Here is a 17,311-nt window from a genome sequence, read left to right on the forward strand (position 1 = left end):
TAAAAAGCACAGATACCCGAATTATAGAACTACAAGAATAGCTTTACAGTAAAGACCCGCCCTCTTAAACATTCCTGCCTCGCATATTTAACGGAAGCGTTCTGCTGAAATAAGAAATATTCATCATACATTTCATAAAGGTAAGTCGTTTATTCCTCATTTCGTACAGAAGAAACATGATTCATATACCTACATCTAACCGTACGTACAGATCTAGGGTCTTTAACCTCTTTTGACGGGTTTAATTAAATATTTGCCTAGTTAAATTTTGACTGGACCATGGAGGCAGTTACAGCATGATTGCCCATATCGACTAGATTTTTCGAGTAACACGTTAGCTAGTTTATTAGGCCTTATATGACCAGCTTTAGCTAAATGGTCTTTAATGAATGTATTACTATTACATTATTATCGATTTGGATATTGTAAGTATCTTAAGTGTACTCTGCAACATGTAAAAGGGGTATTTTTCCTCGCACTACTGACAGTAAACAGACCCACAAGGAACCCTCATGGAACTTTGAACAGTCCCTGTCTACTACCATTTTTATGAGTGAACAGACCCCCATGGGACCTTGAAAATGTGCTTACTCTAATGTTTTCTGTGTCCTATTTGTAAGGCGCTCATTGTTCACTATCTCTAGCGTTTATCACATGTTCGCCCTCGTGTGTGTGTGTGTGTGTTTGGTTGTTTGTTTTTGTGTGTGGGTTGGTGTGAATCAGCCTGTTCTGTGCTATTCCGCCTGTTCTATACTGTTGTCCGTTTTGTCGACCCCATTGCAGACCGATCAGAAGAAGATAAAACGTGTTCCTACTACGGATAACAAGCAGTAGAAATGCCTCGCATTGAGAATGACATCAAGTTGGACTTCAAGGATGTGCTCCTCCGTCCGAAACGAAGCACACTCAAGTCCCGTAGTGAGGTGCATAACTCCTGCCTTTTTCCTGTAATATACTAATATGTCTACAGTATTGTTCAATTCTATTCAATGACCGGTTTGTACCAGTAGTGTAATTTTCCAAACACAGTATATCACTCTTCAATGGTGCCTTTTTCTCTACCTTCTACCTGTCTGTCTGTGTCTCTGTCTGTCTCTCTGTCTGTCTGTCTCTCTGTCTGTATCTCTGTCTGTCTGGCTCTCTCTGTTTCTGTCTCTCTGTCTGTCTCCGTCTGTCTGTCTCTCTCTGTCTGTCTCTCTCTATCTGTCTGTCTGTCTCTATCTGTCTGTCTCTCTCTCTGTCTGTTTCTCCGTCTCTGTTTGTCTCTCTCTATCTGTCTGTCTCTCTGTCTGTCTCTCTGTCTTTGTCTGTTTCTCCTTCTCCCCCAGGTGGACCTGATGAGAAGTTACACCTTCAGGAACTCCGAGGGAAGCTACAGAGGAATCCCCATCGTTGCCGCCAACATGGACACTGTCGGCACTTTCGAGATGGCCCTGGCGTTATCCAAGGTATAGACATAGACATACATATTGTGTTATAAACGGCAACAAGCAAAAACAACAAAATAGCTTAAATCAGAATTCACCATCCTCACTCATACTTTATAATACTAAACAACTCAAATATCCCCTACTGGCTCACAGAGAAAGTGGAGCCCAAATCTATGTTTATTAGATGTCTCTGTTCCCATAGATTTTATGCACTTAAAGGTGTTTAACAAAGACATTTCTCTTTCTCCCCCCAGTTCACTCTCTTCACTGCCATTCACAAACACTATTCAGTAGATGACTGGAAGGAGTTTGCAACAAAGAATCAGGAATGTGTACAGGTACATTAAAGCAATGCTGTCTGGGATATCATTTACATAGTACCCTATAAGACAAGTATCTTACTTTGCCAAACTTTTCATTATGTGTTTATCTCTCTCTCGCTCTCCCTCTCTCTCTCTCTCTCAGAGTGTGGCAGTCAGCACAGGGACAAGTGAAGGGGACTTTGACAGACTGGGTGAGATCCTAGCCGCTGTGCCTCAGCTGCAGTACATCTGTGTGGATGTGGCCAATGGCTACTCAGAGCACTTTGTCCACTTTGTCAAAGACGTGCGTCAGAAGTACCCGACACACACCATCATGGTCAGTGACTCCTCTATGCTCTCTTTTATAGTGTGCAAATGTGTGATTATGAGCATGTGATTATGCCTGCAGTATTTATACAGTTTATACATTTCAAATCACACTATTCCTGAGGGCTCCTGTCAAAGTATTGCACTCAGGGTGTCATTTGAGCCCATATTACATTTACATTTACATTTAAGTCATTTAGCAGACGCTCTTATCCAGAGCGACTTACAAATTGGTGCATTCACCTTATGATATCCAGTGGAACAACCACTTTACAATATCCACTTTACACACTTTACACTTTACAATATCCACATATCCCTACCGGCCAAACCCTCCCGGACCCGGACGACGCTAAGCCAATTGTGCGTCGCCCCACGGACCTCCCGGTCGCGGCCGGCTGCGACAGAGCCTGGGCGTGAACCCAGAGACTCTGGTGGCGCAGCTAGCACTGCGATGCAGTGCTCTAGACAACTGCGCCACCCGGGAGGCAGTTGACTCTAGTCAAAGACTCTAGTCAAAAGTAGTGCACACTACTATACTAGTGCACCATCTAAGACACTGAAAGTGACTGTGTTGTCTTTGCCACAGGCAGGGAATGTGGTTACCGGGGAGATGGTGGAAGAGCTGATCCTCGCCGGCGCTGACATCATCAAAGTGGGCATCGGACCAGGTGATGTTATAACCCGGGCGATTCTGGCACATTGCGGTTTTGCTGGATCGTCATTCCTCATACCTTTTCTACAATTGATTGAATCGGGGTCTTAGTGTGGTCATGCTCATAACCTCTGACCTTCTGTCTGTCTGTGTGTGTGTGTAGGGTCTGTGTGCACCACCCGTAAGAAGACCGGGGTGGGCTATCCCCAGCTGAGCGCTGTGATCGAGTGTGCAGACGCTGCCCACGGCCTGGGCGGACACATCATCTCTGTAAGCCTCCATTATTATTATACATGTATTATACATGTATTGTTATTTTATACATAGTGATGCACCGATATGACATTTTGGGCTGATATCCAATATTTTCCTTGCCAAAAAACCCGATAGCGATATTTTAAATTTTAGCGGCCTTTTAAGCATTCTAGTACAGTTAAATAGTTAACACACACACATGGATGCAGCGGTCGAAGGCATTGCATCTCAGTACAAGAGGCATCACTACAGTCCCTGGTTCGAATCCAGGCTGTATCACATCAGGGCGTGATTGGGAGTCCCATAGGGCTGCGCACAATTGGCCCAGCGTCGTCCGGATTTGTTTGGGGTAGGCCGTCATTGTAAATAAGAATTTGTTCTTAACTGACTTGCCTAGTTAAATAAAGGTTACACACACACACTACACCACACTGACCAAAAAGTTATTTTGTTGGCATTTACGTATCTCCCCATTACCAGGAAAACATCATCAAAACCTATTTCTTTCACTTACTTGCAGTGCTGTTTCGTTGTTCAGTTGTTCAGTCGTTTCATTCTCAACAGGATTTCATCATACATGTCAAGCAGTGAAGTTTCAGCTCTGTGTGTCCGTGGCTTCTCTTCCTCAGTGCGCACTGTCACTGTCCGTTTCCATCTTGTCCAGCTGTGTCTGGAACGTTTCACGTAAACCCTGTTTCTTGTCTGCATCGAAGTAGCGGTCCTTGTACCTAGCATCCTGCATGGTGGCAACACAGTAAAGAGGCTCAGAATGAATCCCACCCAATTTCTTGTTCACAGCCTCGAGTACTTTTGTGAGTTTTAACCCCACGGTCTGTCAGCAGTTTTGATGAGCAGGTGTTTCAATGCCATGACAGAGGGTTTCATGTCTGCTGCAGACGCAGTTGATGAGCTGATTTCTCCAGTCAGTTGTTCCAATGGAGCTAGGAGTGTGTTCATGTTCTCAAATGCCATTGAAATGGCAGCAGCAGCAGAGAACCAGCACATTCTTGAGCATGAAATACGACTTTCCTCAGTAGGAAATCCTCGTCGACCCACTGTGCTGTCAGACTCAGGATGCTCATGGGGCTGACATCGCTGGTCCAAATGTCAGTCGTGACGCCAATAGCAAGTAGCATAATGAATTCCATTATCTTGGCGTTAATGGATTTGGCCTTTGAGTTGTCTCGCTGAAATGTTCTTCCTCTTTCAAATGACTGCTCGACCTGAACTTGTTTAGTTGTTGGAAGTGCGCTTAGTATTTTTCTGTTTTTGTTCTGTGTAGCGCTGTATTTTCCGTGTATTACATCATCTACCTACGTTATATTAGGTATGCACGTCAGCTTTGACCTCGGTTTTGCACATCGGCGTTAAACTAGACTTCGGGCCGATGTTGGCATTTTTAGCTAATATCGTCCGATTCTGATATGTTCACCAATATATCGTGCATCCCTAGTTATACACTTACATCCTTTTGGCTCAAAAGTCTTTGGCTGTCTTTGGCTCAACAGTCTTTGGCTGTCTTTGGCTCAACAGTCTTTGTCTGTCTTTGGCTCAACAGTCTTTGTCTGTCTTTGGCTCAACACCGTGATATACATACCAAGATGGTTGAATAGATAAAGACTTCACCTGAAGACCCATAGTATCTTACTCTTCCCTCTTCTTTCTCTCTCATAAAGGACGGTGGGTGCACTTGCCCAGGTGATGTCTCCAAGGCTTTTGGTGAGTTTTGTAGCAGTAGAATGTAACATTTCAACTCACAGAGCATATAGTACTTACTTTAATCAGACTACAGAGACTCTACAACCAGTGTTGTAGTACTCAGGTCCAGGACTCGGACTCAAGTGCTACAACACATTTTCAGGACTAGTGACTGGACTTGGACTCAACCATTTATGACTCAGACTTGGCTTCTAGTGCCTTGTATTTGCACTTTGGACTGGATAAGCTACTATGATAAGTAGAATATTAGCAGCACTGGGTGCGCAGAGCAGCGAGGGTTCCGTTCTCTAACAGTGGGAAGGACACGCCACACACAACCTACATCAGCTGGTGAGCTGCGGGGGAGCAAGCGATGAGTGTGGGCAGACAAGCAGGCAGGCTCTGCTAGACATCGCGTAAGCGACTCTCTTACTTCTCCATAACCGCCAGTCACTAGCCTACTATTTAGCTTTGCCTGGTTATGAAACACAAACTGCTTTACGAAATGTTAAACAATGATAGTATTGAGTTTAATAGTAAAACAACAGTCTAGCTGTTTGTCTCTTTCTCTCCTTGAGTATAGAAAAGTGCATTTGTTGTCTCACGCTAACCTCACACTTTCCCCCCTGCATCCCATAGCCTGGTTCTGACAACCCTGCTATCAACAATGAGTCGTTAGGATGTCACCAGAACGTTTTAAAATGGTCACCTAAAGTTGTCAGGATGTTGTGTCATGGTCCCCTGGAGGTTTTGTCTAGTTCCCAGGATTGTCCGACCCCAGCTGGGTTCTTAGGACGTCGTGTGATGGTCCCAAGGGAATGTGTCTTTCTCAGCTGTGGTTGTGTGTGACTGACAGGCGCGGGGGCGGACTTTGTGATGCTGGGCGGAATGCTGGCCGGCCACTCAGAGAGCGGGGGCGAGGTCATCGAGAAGAACGGGAAGAAGTACAAGCTGTTCTACGGCATGAGCTCTGATACGGCCATGAAGAGACACGCCGGGGGCGTGGCCGAGTACAGGTCAGAGATGTTACTGACCGCCTAGCAGGAAATGAGCAGCTTTAAACACTGTAGCACGCTTTAGGGAAAACACCCTTCCCCAAAACACATGTCAATATTGGACTATAAATTGTGCCTTCCTGTATTTTACTTATGCTAAAGTGTTTGTTCTATTCTACTGAGACATTTACTTTATGTTTGTATTTTTATATTTTCTTATTTCTTATTGTTGTATTGTCAAGAAGGAACATGCAAGTAAGCATTTGGTTAGATGGTGTATACCATGTGTATCCTGTACACACAGTACCAGTCAAAAGTTTGGACACACCTCCTCATTCAAGGGGTTTTCTTTATTTTTACTATTTTCTACATTGTAGAATAGTGAAGACATCAAAACTATGAAATAACACATATGGAATTATGTAGTAACCCAAAAAGTGTTAAACAAATCAAAATATATATTAGATTCTTCAAAGTAGCCACCCTTTGCCTAGATGACAGCTTTGCACACTCTTGGCATTCTCTAATAAAATGAATATTAATCAAACTTGAAGCATAAATACTAGTTTATATCCCACGTACGTACTCATGGAACTAAAAGTAGCTACGCAAAATTGCATTGGGTAGAAATATGCAGACGTGTGCATCCCCACAATTCCTAACTCGACGCAAGAACGTAGGATCGCCATTTTGCGTATGGTTCTTGCGTCGCATACATACATTAGGCTTAAGAGTTCACTAAAACGTTCCCTCTTCTTCTCCCAGGGCATCTGAGGGGAAGACGGTGGAGGTGGTCTACAAGGGTCCCGTGGACGTAACCATACGCGACGTCCTGGGTGGGGTCCGCTCCACCTGCACCTACGTGGGCGCAGGGAAGCTCAAGGAGCTCAGCCGCAGGACCACCTTCATCAGGGTCACCCAGCAGCTCAACACCGTCTTTGGGAACGATAACTAGGCGAGGTCCAGGCTGGTTCCTGGGCGGAACAGGGTCAGGGGGGGGTGGTGGTGTGTTTTGTTTGCTGCCTGCCCCTGTCACATGGATGCTATTACACATACTGCACGCACACACACACACACACACACACACACACACAAACACACACAGAATCATACACACACACAAACACACAATACTGTAACCATTGATAGTAAGAATCTGTCATTTGAGAAACGTAAAATTTGGATAAGTGTTTTGTTGCCAAATCAAAACCTTTTTAGGTGACACTCAAAACAATCCCTTATCTAGGAGTTTATTTAAGTTTTGATATTTTAGACATATTTGGCTTTTTTCCTGTAAATTACCAGAAATGGACATTTCTTTGATAATAAGTGAACCGAGGATTGTTGTGGTACTTCAGGATGTATTTTTGTGTCATCTTGCTCAATCATTCCCATTCAGATCTGCAGGCTTTGAGTACAGGCTTCTTCTCTCTGTCCATTATTATCTACCAAGTCCTAGAATCTCTCTCTCTTTCTCTCTCTCTCAATCCCCTCTTTCTCCTAACACTTCTATGCACGTCACCGCCATGCTATATGAAAGCCACATGCAAAAAATAGATGTAGAGTATTTCACTGTATAAAGTATTTACTATATCAAGAGTACAGGTAAAGTTTATTCCAAAAACATAGTTTTTATTATTTTAGATATATTCAATAGATGAAAATATTCCTTATAATTAGCAATATTGAAGATTTTTATGTTAAGATATTTCTGGTTATTTAACTTAATCCTTTTCAAACTCACTTAAATAAATATATATTGACCTTGAATGATATGCAAAAATGTTAGATGATATTGTATTCCAGTCTTTTTTTCCCCATAGCTCCTTAGTTTTTATGTTATTCTCATGCGGACCAAATATTAAAGCGATGAGGGAAAAGATATAGTGAAACTACTGACAAACTGTTTCGTGTACTGTACAGCTACAGTAGAAATTCAAGTCAGTCAAATTACACCCAGTATGTTGAGGGGAAACTTGTGGAATAAAGAATGTGTTCAAAGTATGTTGTTAAAATAGGCTAAAGAGGTGAGGGAGACAGGACAGCTTTGAGTATTACCTTGACTTACTGTTGATTTCACACTTTTCTCAATATTTTATATAGTCAGAGACAATATAAAATGTCCATGCAATCAGCATTTCCCATTATTGTACTTGACTGTGTCAGTTACTTTGCGCGAATGTTGTCTCTGTCTATGCATTATTATGTACTTGTAACTGGCTAGTTTTCCCAAAGGAGGTATATTCACTTTACTTCAGTGTTTTGGAGGATAATTCCATTTTATATCTATCTGGTTTTAGTCAAACATGTTATGCAGGTTTTATTCTACTTTTCTTCAGTCTTCTCACTTCTTTCCAATAAAGAGCATTCCATATGATTTGTGTTTTAGAGTTGATTGTTTATTTTTCATGTTAACATTGAATCTCAACATGACAATTAAAGATCCATATATTTATACAAAATACAGTACATATATCAATTGTACTCTGTGTACCAGCTCATGTAATTTCATGAATCACAATGTATTTAGATTTTATAAGCTAGCCATTTTTTTTTTTAACTGGACAGAAACATCAGCATTAACATTCAGTCAACTGACTATTTACATGATGTATTGGACAATGATGAGGTCAACTAAATATGACTAAGGGACATAAATAGGTGGAAGTTCTTGGAACATTGGGATAACATTATGATAGTTAGGTAACTTGACCAGCAGGGGGAGACAAAGTCCTGCCTTGCATGTTAAACCCAAATCCAGCCACTGTTAGTCCAACACACATTAGAATCCTACAGTACAACAGCATTGGAATATGCATATAATGTGGGGATGCCCGAATGTGAAAACTTTGTGGTCACAAGTTGCCATCTCTGTAACGAACATAGTTGGGCCACCATCCCATGTCTCCCAAATATATAATTACGAAACAATGATTCTTCACTGACTATCATAGTACCCCAGAAACCAGTGTGATTGTCTGGACTGACTGCAGCAAAAATAATGTTAGTTACCAGATGGAAGCCTCCACATAATATAACTCAATAACTCACATAGTATAACTCAATGTCTACTACATTTCCTTGACATCTTTTCACTAGAACTTTCCACAGCCCGTGTGAACAGCAACAAGGAAATTACAGTTGATACTATCAACAGGTAATGTAATAATGTGTAAATTCATTCAATGTATTTTGAATATCTGTATTGATGTATACAACCTGACTTAATTAATGTGTGCCAAATGTAAAAACATAAGATGAGTGATACACATGTTTTTTTATGCCTAGATATGTCCACAACATTAGCCGGGAGGGGAGGCTCATGTTGATATATGTCCACAATGAGATATGTCCACAACATTAGCCGGGAGGGGAGGCTCATGTTGATATATGTCCACAATGAGATATGTCCACAACATTAGCCGGGAGGGGAGGCTCATGTTGATATATGTCCACAATGAGATATGTCCACAACATTAGCCGGGAGGGGAGGCTCATGTTGATATATGTCCACAATGAGATATGTCCACAATTCTTTTTAACACTAGCCAGGATTCAAACCAAAAAGGGTTCTTCGAAGTTTTTTTTTTTCTAAGAGTGTAGACATTACACCAGCTCACAGAACACACCCCATCACTAACTTTAAGCATCGATCGCTGCAGCTGTACACAACTCATCTGTAAATAGCCCATCCAACCAACTACCTACCTCATCCCCATATTTGTTTTTCTGCTCTTTTGCACACCAGTATTTATACCAGTATTTATACTTGCACATCCTCATCTGCACATATATCACTCCAGTGTTAATTGCTCAAATGTAATTACTTCGCCACTATGGCCTATTTATTGCCTTACCTCCTTACTTCATTTGCACACACTGTATACAGATTTCCTATTGTGTTATTGACTGTACGTTTGTTTATCCCATGTGTAACTCTGTGTTCTTGTTTTTGTCGCACTGCTGTGCTTTATCTTGGCCAGGTCGCAGTTGTAAATGAGAACTTGTTCTCAACTGGCCTACCTGGTTAAATAAATGTGAAATAAAATAACAAATATATACGGCGTACCGATAAACCTCTCACATGTGCACATGGGACCCTGTTGAGACACATGCTGGTGATAGAAATACTGCGCCTGCTGAGTCTTGGGTTGTTCATGGACCGCTCCACATGGGCACCCCCACTGCTCCTCTGGCTGAATGTTCGCTCCATAGAGACCGTACTCTCCATTGTGCTTTTATTGACTGTAATCTCCATACTGTCTGGCACTGGCTGGGCTATTTCCTGTTCCCAGGGTGACAAAGGGAGTTAGGTCACCCTGATGATGCCGGATCTCCATTCTGTGCAGTTCCGTCTGGTGATATCTGCCCCTGCTGTAGAAGGACAGGGAGGGTGGCGAGGTTTTGTCCCAGAACACTTCTAACACTATGGGACGGGGTATTGTTTCAGATAGAGCTTCATTTTTCCCAGAAAGATAGATAAACTGAGAATCAACGTGTGCCTGTGGAGGTTTGTATGTATAGGTCATCCCATCACTACACCTAATACTGTTATAGTACAGGAGCTTTCCTCCGCTCTGCTGTAGCTCCTGGACCAGCTTGTCCCGGTCGACCCCGGGCTCTAGCCCCTTCCTCAGATCCACGGCACGGGCCTTCTCCACAGCCTGGTGCACCCCTTCATAACCCTGGAGGAAGCGGAAGGAGTCCCCCTCGGACAGGGCAGCCTGCATGGTTCTCTTAGAGGTCTTGATGGACTTTATGCGAGCTGAAACAGAATTCGGGTCGCTTGTCAGGGTGATGTCACGCGGGGCGGAGCTGATCCCCAATGGCGCAAGACATGCACGCACTAGTTAGGTCGTCCAAGCAGTAGTACTTGTTGATAAAACGTTTACTGGAGACAGGAGATCAAGTGGAGACATAGGACAAGGTGGATATTTTTATAATAAGGCCGTTTAATCACATGTAAAAATATCTTAGTAAAATCGTGCAGCACGGCTCTTTCTGTCTGATTCGTATGGAATCGTCGGAAACAGTCTAAACAGTTGTACAGCTTTATATATGCATTGAATGAAGTAGGTTGATCTGGTAGTCTGGCCTTCTGATTGGTCGATCTGGGTCTTGGGTAGTCCTTATCAGGCCTGGCGTCAACGTTCCATTGGTTCCTGAGATAGTTCTTTGTTTTGTGCTCCAACCTTGAGTTGTGTGTGTCTGTGGTTGTCATGGGGGAGGGGAGTTGTGTGTGTCTGTGGTTGGTGTCTTAATGAGACCAGCATATGTCCAAGGAAAGGGGAGGTGTGTGTATTTTGTATAAAAGATGGCTTATGTTGAGAAGTTGTTATTACAAGTTTCCAGTATCTATTACAATTTCTTACATACTCAAGAATCTTACCGTGGTGGGGGCATTTTGTGGCTGCCCCAACTCCCCCAGCCCCCGGTTGCTATGGGTTCAGTCAGGCTATGTATCTGCAGCAGCAATGGGACTGAAAGGTGTGGCTCCAAGTCCTGGGTACACATGGACATTTCACATTTGATGCAAGTCTTCAGTGCTGGCTTCCTGTCTTCTGTACATAAATCACAAACAATGGCCTGGCTGTCCGGCAGCGGCAGAGCCTGGCACCCCTCAGACATGTCTTCTGTGAGCCCTGGATCAGTTGAAGCTGCCACAGTAAATGGTGGTGGGAATCGGGTGCTTTGCATTGTCCTTGACCTTCGCATGCTAAAATACCTCTAGCCTCGTAGCCCCTATAATGCTTCTAATCTGAACTTTTTACCTGTTGGTTCGTTTGCTTTTGTTCACTCTGTCTCTGGTCTAATCTACGTTTGAGGCCACCTTGTGCAAGATATGCGTCAGTCCACCAAAAGTTCCTGGTTGCTAAAATTATAATGATTCGCCTGATTTCAGTTTATGTAACAAAACAAGCTAATCATTGTACAATATAAAACACTGTGAAATATCCTTTTGTTAGGATTTATGTTTATGCATAATAGCCTGTTAGCATATTGGTTGAAGAGGAATATTGTTTTCTTACACACATGCACGCACAACCCCCTCTGTATAGTGTGTGTAGGTGTAAGGAATGACCAACACAGGCCATAAAAGCTGTGGACAGTCTGGAGAGGGGAGGGGTGCAGCTCTCTAGACCAACCAAGAGTTTAGAATACTGGACAATACCATATTAGGAACTGTTTTAGTGTAGAATCGACAGACCCAAGACGGAGCTAATCTACCCAGCAACCAGATGTGTACAAAGGGGGGCAAAGTCTAAACCACGCCCAGCCTCTACTGTGATAGGCCAACTGGACACGTTGGGAATAAAATTGTCATAGTATAAAAACTACTATTGAGTACATTCCACAGTTCTCTGTTCATCCTGCGTGGTGAAACAGCGAACCCGTATATACGAAAATTGCATTTGCCATTCATTGTTTGCGGTAATTAAACATAATTAAAGAAAGTTAGCAGAACTTGCTTTTTATTTATCCTGACACCGGATGTGTTACACGCAGCGTTTACACTTTCAATAAAGTATTGTATTTTCAGCTGTCAGATGCCGTTGTACAAAACCGAAAGTAAAAAGATGAAAAAACACAATTTAAGAGACAATTTAGAAATAGGGTACATAGAACGGATCTATCGCTTCTTAGACTTACTTTCAATGAGTATGGGAGATCTATACTTAGCATTTCTATGTACATTTGGTCGTGTTGCTCAAAAATCTGCCTTGCTATGTATGTACATGACTGGTGACTGGGAATGGGTGTGTTCGAGTAGTTAGGCAAATGCAGTCGGCTTGTGCGCAACTACTGATTGAAATCAACAGGGGAGTCAGACACAGTTTGAAACGACTCAAATACAGACCTTTTGCATATCCAATTCGAATCTGTTCTTTTTCCTTCAGTCTGAACAGCCAAAAAGCACATGGAATGGGATATTTCAAGCCACATTTCAAACCACCTACAGTGGCAAGAAAAGGTATGTGAACTCTTTGGAATTTCCTGTATTTCTGCATAACTTGTTCATATAACTTGATCTGATCTTCATCTAAGTCACGACAATAGACAAACACAGTGTGCTTAAACTAATAACACACAAGTATTGTATTTATCTTGTCTAAATTGAATACATTATTGAATAATTCACAATGTAGGTTGGAAAAATGTGAACCCCAAGGCTGATGACTTCTCCATAAGCTAATTGGAGTCAGTGTAACGCTCGTCGTTGGAATGAGAAGAGGAGGACCAATGCGCAGCGTGGTACGTATCCATTTTAATAAGAATACTTGAACAATGAACAAAAACAATAAACTGACAAATGACAGAGACAGTTCCGTATGGTGAAACAGACACAGAAAATAACCACCCACAAAACACAAAGGAAAACAGGCTACCTAAATATGGCTCTGTTAGGAATTTTATGAATAATGACTAAACAATGTTTACATTTAGATAAAACTATAACTAACTGAACTCTGCCCTGTATTATTATTATATCTGGTTAATAATGTTAATTCATTAGGAAGGGATTATGTAGTATGAACAAGGAGTAATTAAAACATAATAAACACCATTCCAACTTAGTTGAAGAGGTGTATGGTGAGGGTTATAAAGTAAGCAAAAAGGATCGTTAAACTATGGTTGAACTGACCCAACTTAGCCCTGAGATGTTTAGATAAGGCAGTGAGTAACTTCTTAGGTCTTCCATTATCTTGAGTTGTCTGCTAAAGTGGTAATAAATTATAGTGAGCCTTCAGGAGAATAAATTATATTGTGTGTCATGTGTGTGCGCTGGTGAGTTGGAATTAACTTTTGAACCTGTTTTCTCTTGGTCAAGAGGAGGAGCTTTATTCTGTAACCAATGACGTTATATTTTGTATTAGTGATGTCAGTTAGAGCTAGCCTGCTCTATAAAAAACACTCACAAAATTTGAGTTTGCTATTCACAAGAAGCCTTTCCTGATGGGAACCATGTCTCAAACAACAGAGATCTCAAAAGACCTAGGATTACCAATTGTTGACTTGCATAAAGCTGGAAAGGGTTACAAAAGTATCTCTAAAAGTCTTGATGTACATCAGTCCACGGTAAGACAAATGGTCTATAAATGGAGAAAGTTCAGCACTGTTGCTACTCTCCCTAGGAGTGGCCGTCCTGCAAAGATGACTGCAAGGGCACAGCGCAGAATGCTCAATGAGGTTAAGAAGAATCCTAGAGTGTCAGCTAAAGACTCTGGAACATGCTAACATCTCTGTTGACGAGTTTACGATACGTAAAACACTAAACAAGAATGGTGTTCATGGGAGGACACCACGGAAGAAGCCACTGCTGTCCAAAAAAACATTGCTGCATGTCTGAAGTTTGCAAAAGTGCACCTGGATGTTCCAGTGCTACTGGCAAAGTATTCTGTGGACAGATGAAACTACAGTTGAGTTGTTTGGAAGGAACACACAACACTATGTGTGAAGATAAAAAGGCACAGCACACCAACATCAAAACCTCATCCTAACTATAAAGTATGGTGGAGGGAGCATCATGGTTTGGGGCTACTTTGCTGCCTCAGGGCCTGGACAGCTTGCTATCATCAACGAAAAATGAAGACATTTTGCAGGAAAATGTAAGGCTATCCGCCAATTGAAGCACAACAGAAGTGTGATGCAAAAGGACAAGGACCCAAAACACAGAAGTAAATCAACAACAGAACGGCTTCAACAGAAGAAAATACGCCTTCTGGAGTGGCCCAGTCAGAGTCCTCACCTCAACCCGATTGAGATGCTGTGGCATGACCTCAAGAGTGCGGTTCACACCAGACATCCCAAGAATATTACTGAACTGAAAAAGTTTTGTAAAGATGAATTGTCCAAAATTCCTACTGACCGTTGTGCAGGTCTGATCCGCAACTACAGAACATTTTGGGTTGAGGTTATTGCTGCCAAAGGAGGGTCAACCAGTTAATAATTCCAAAGGTTCACATACTTTTTCTTGCCACTGTACGAAGCTGCCTCCAACATCGTTTTAGAGAATTTAGCAGTATGTCCAACTAGCCTCACAACCACAGACCACGTGTAACCACTCGAGCCCAGGACCTCCACATCCGACTTCTTTACCCATGGGATCTTCTGAGACCAGCCACCCGGAGAGCTGATGAAACTGAGGAGTATTTCTGTCTGTAATAAAGCCCTTTTGTGGGGGAAAATGCATTCTGATCGCCTGGGCCTGGCTCCCAAGTGGGTGGGCGGGCCTATACCCTCCCAGGACCACCCAATGCACTTTCGCAACAGTGCCTGACTTGGGCAGGAGCTCACTGATACTCTGTACCATCACCTCTTATTTTCTACTGCATAAGATCCTGCACGTCTTATAAAATATTGGCTAAAAGTATTGTGGAGTTCTTGCACCTAAATATAAACAGTACAGGCACCCAAAATGAGTACCAGCACCTATTTCCTTCCCAGTCAAGCACTGGAAACAACACATGGAAATATAGCTGCAAACAGCTATAATTTGGACAAATTTGGACAAATTTGACAAATTTGACACATTAACCTAGGGCTAATTATTGTACTGTTTACCACACTTGCAAAATATCAGATCTTAAAATAAAATGGATCATGCAATATGCAGTTAATCTGCTTTTGATGTATTTTGGACCATTTTCAATGATGTTGACTACTTTAAATATTATCTTCTCCAGAACCGCTGGACCGATCGGCACCAAATTTGGTGTACAGCATCGATGCACGCACATCTTCAAACACAATATTTTCCAAGACTCTAGCTAAACAATATGGCCGCTATAAGCAATGTGTCATGTCTAATGATTGGAGACAGGCGCAGGAATACGTAATAGGGTTTTTTATTTTCACCCAAACAAAAAAGCGAGGTGTAAACCTATAAATAATACACGGGACGAGACCCGTAAAACAAGTGCACAAATACACGTAGCATGGAAGCTGATACAATAGCACAGGTACTCACAGGTCCAACGGGCATGGTAACAATAACCGACCAAACAATGGTGAACAGAGGGCACATATACACAATTACTAATCAGGGGGAATTGGGAATTTCATTACGCACCAGGTGTACTCCAGGTGTGCATTTAGCATGGGTCCTCAGATCCTCAAAATGTTCTACAGCTGCACCAGTACATCACTGGGGCCAAACTTCCTGCCATCCAGGACCTCTATACCATGCGGTATCAGAGGAAGGACCTAAAAATTGTCAACGACTCCAGTCACCCTAGTCATAGACTGTTCTCTCTGCTACCGCACAGCAAGCTGTACCAGAGCGTCAAGTCGAGTTCCAAGAGGCTTCTAAACAGCTTCTACTCCCAAGCCATAAGACTCCTGAACATCTAATCAAATGGCTACCCAGACTATTTGCATTGCAGCCACCCCCCCCCCCCCTCCCCTTTTTATACCGCTGCTACTCTCTGTTATTATCTATGCATAGTCACTTTACTAACTCTAGCTACATGTACATATTACCTCAATTACCTCGACTAACCGGTGCCCCCGCACATTGACTCTGTACCAGTACCCCCTGCATATAGTCTCACTATTGTTATTTACTACTGCTCTTTAATTACTTGTTATTTTTATTTCTTATTCTTATTCATCTTTTTTTAAACTGCATTGATGGTTAGGGACTTGTAAGTAAGCCTTTCACTGTAAGGTTGTATTCGGCGCATGTGACTAATACAGTTTGATTTGATTTGATTTGAACTGATTTATAGGGATCTGTGTGCGAGACCACCTGAATGTTTTTTGGTCAATGTTGTTTTTGGTACAAGCCTGGAAAAGATTGGTCTTGGTCTGTAGATGCCACGTATTAAGTTGTGTGCAGTTTGGTCATTCGGTTCCAGAGGAGTAGTGTTTTAAGTGACTTGCCTAGTTAAATAAAGGTTACATTTACCATCATGCACATTTGCGTCCTTCCAGGCCTTATGGAAAGATGGAATTTGCATTATTTCAGTAAATTGGCGGAACCGGTATAATAATAATGAACCAGAACAAATACAACAGGCTTCTCTGTTTATTGTACATCCGGCAGTAGCATATATTACATTCTTTATTCATCATAGTAGGAGTTCGGTGATGACCAGATGAAAGCAGGATAGCAGAGAGATGAACAAGCATCTGGATCCAGCTGTTGCAGCTAAGCTCACAGAGATGAATACTGAGTTAGCTCCAGCTGTAACATACCGATCAGCCACCACAATGTATTTATTATTTAACTAGGCAAGTCAGTTAAGAACAAAAACTTATTTTCAATGACAGCCTAGGAACAGTGGGTTAACTGCCTTGTTCAGAACAACAGATTTCTACATTGTCAGGTAAGGGATTTGATCTTGCAACCTTTTGGTTATTAGTCCAACACCCTAACCACTAGGCTACCTGCCGCCCCAATGCCAACACCACCATGCCCGGCCTCCCTCCCTGGCCCAGATCCCTTCCCTCCCTAAGGGCCTGCTGTGGGAAGCGAGTAGGGCATTCACTCCGAGTTGACTTCGAGATAGCGTGGGCAAACTACCAATGCGTTGTCCTTGCTCAGCATCTTTCCATGAGCAGCTTTTTACAGCAGCCATTATCCATGTATCAGAACAACCACTCCTCTATTTATTCTATATGTTTTTGTATGTGATGTGCTGTAAT

General features: G+C 42.4%; 2 protein-coding genes across 3 annotated transcripts; one reads left to right on the forward strand and one right to left on the reverse strand.

Annotated features, from left to right (window-relative positions):
- The first annotated feature begins 29 nt into the window (after window positions 1–29).
- LOC129835214 (GMP reductase 2-like) lies at window positions 30–8,039 on the forward strand. 2 transcript variants are annotated; one of them, XM_055900721.1, is made up of 10 exons: window positions 30–140; window positions 784–923; window positions 1,329–1,448; window positions 1,685–1,768; window positions 1,896–2,069; window positions 2,649–2,730; window positions 2,878–2,984; window positions 4,646–4,688; window positions 5,524–5,683; window positions 6,428–8,039. In XM_055900721.1, exons 2-10 carry the CDS (start codon window positions 837–839, stop codon window positions 6,615–6,617), a joined length of 1,047 nt encoding a protein of 348 aa, XP_055756696.1. In that variant the 5' UTR covers window positions 30–140; window positions 784–836; the 3' UTR covers window positions 6,618–8,039. The 2 variants fall into 2 exon arrangements, with proteins under 2 accessions (XP_055756696.1, XP_055756697.1); XM_055900722.1 differs by having other exon boundaries at window positions 40–140; window positions 724–923.
- si:dkey-183c6.9 (tripartite motif-containing protein 29) lies at window positions 8,032–11,616 on the reverse strand. The gene is given in 4 exon segments (XM_055900724.1): window positions 8,032–10,471; window positions 10,473–10,534; window positions 11,035–11,073; window positions 11,075–11,616. Coding segments are annotated over 4 exon segments (975 nt in total). The 5' UTR covers window positions 11,378–11,616; the 3' UTR covers window positions 8,032–9,900.
- Between the last annotated feature and the right edge of the window lie 5,695 nt (window positions 11,617–17,311).

This window comes from Salvelinus fontinalis, chromosome 36 (genome assembly GCF_029448725.1).
Source record: "Salvelinus fontinalis isolate EN_2023a chromosome 36, ASM2944872v1, whole genome shotgun sequence".
NCBI lineage: Eukaryota > Metazoa > Chordata > Actinopteri > Salmoniformes > Salmonidae > Salvelinus > Salvelinus fontinalis.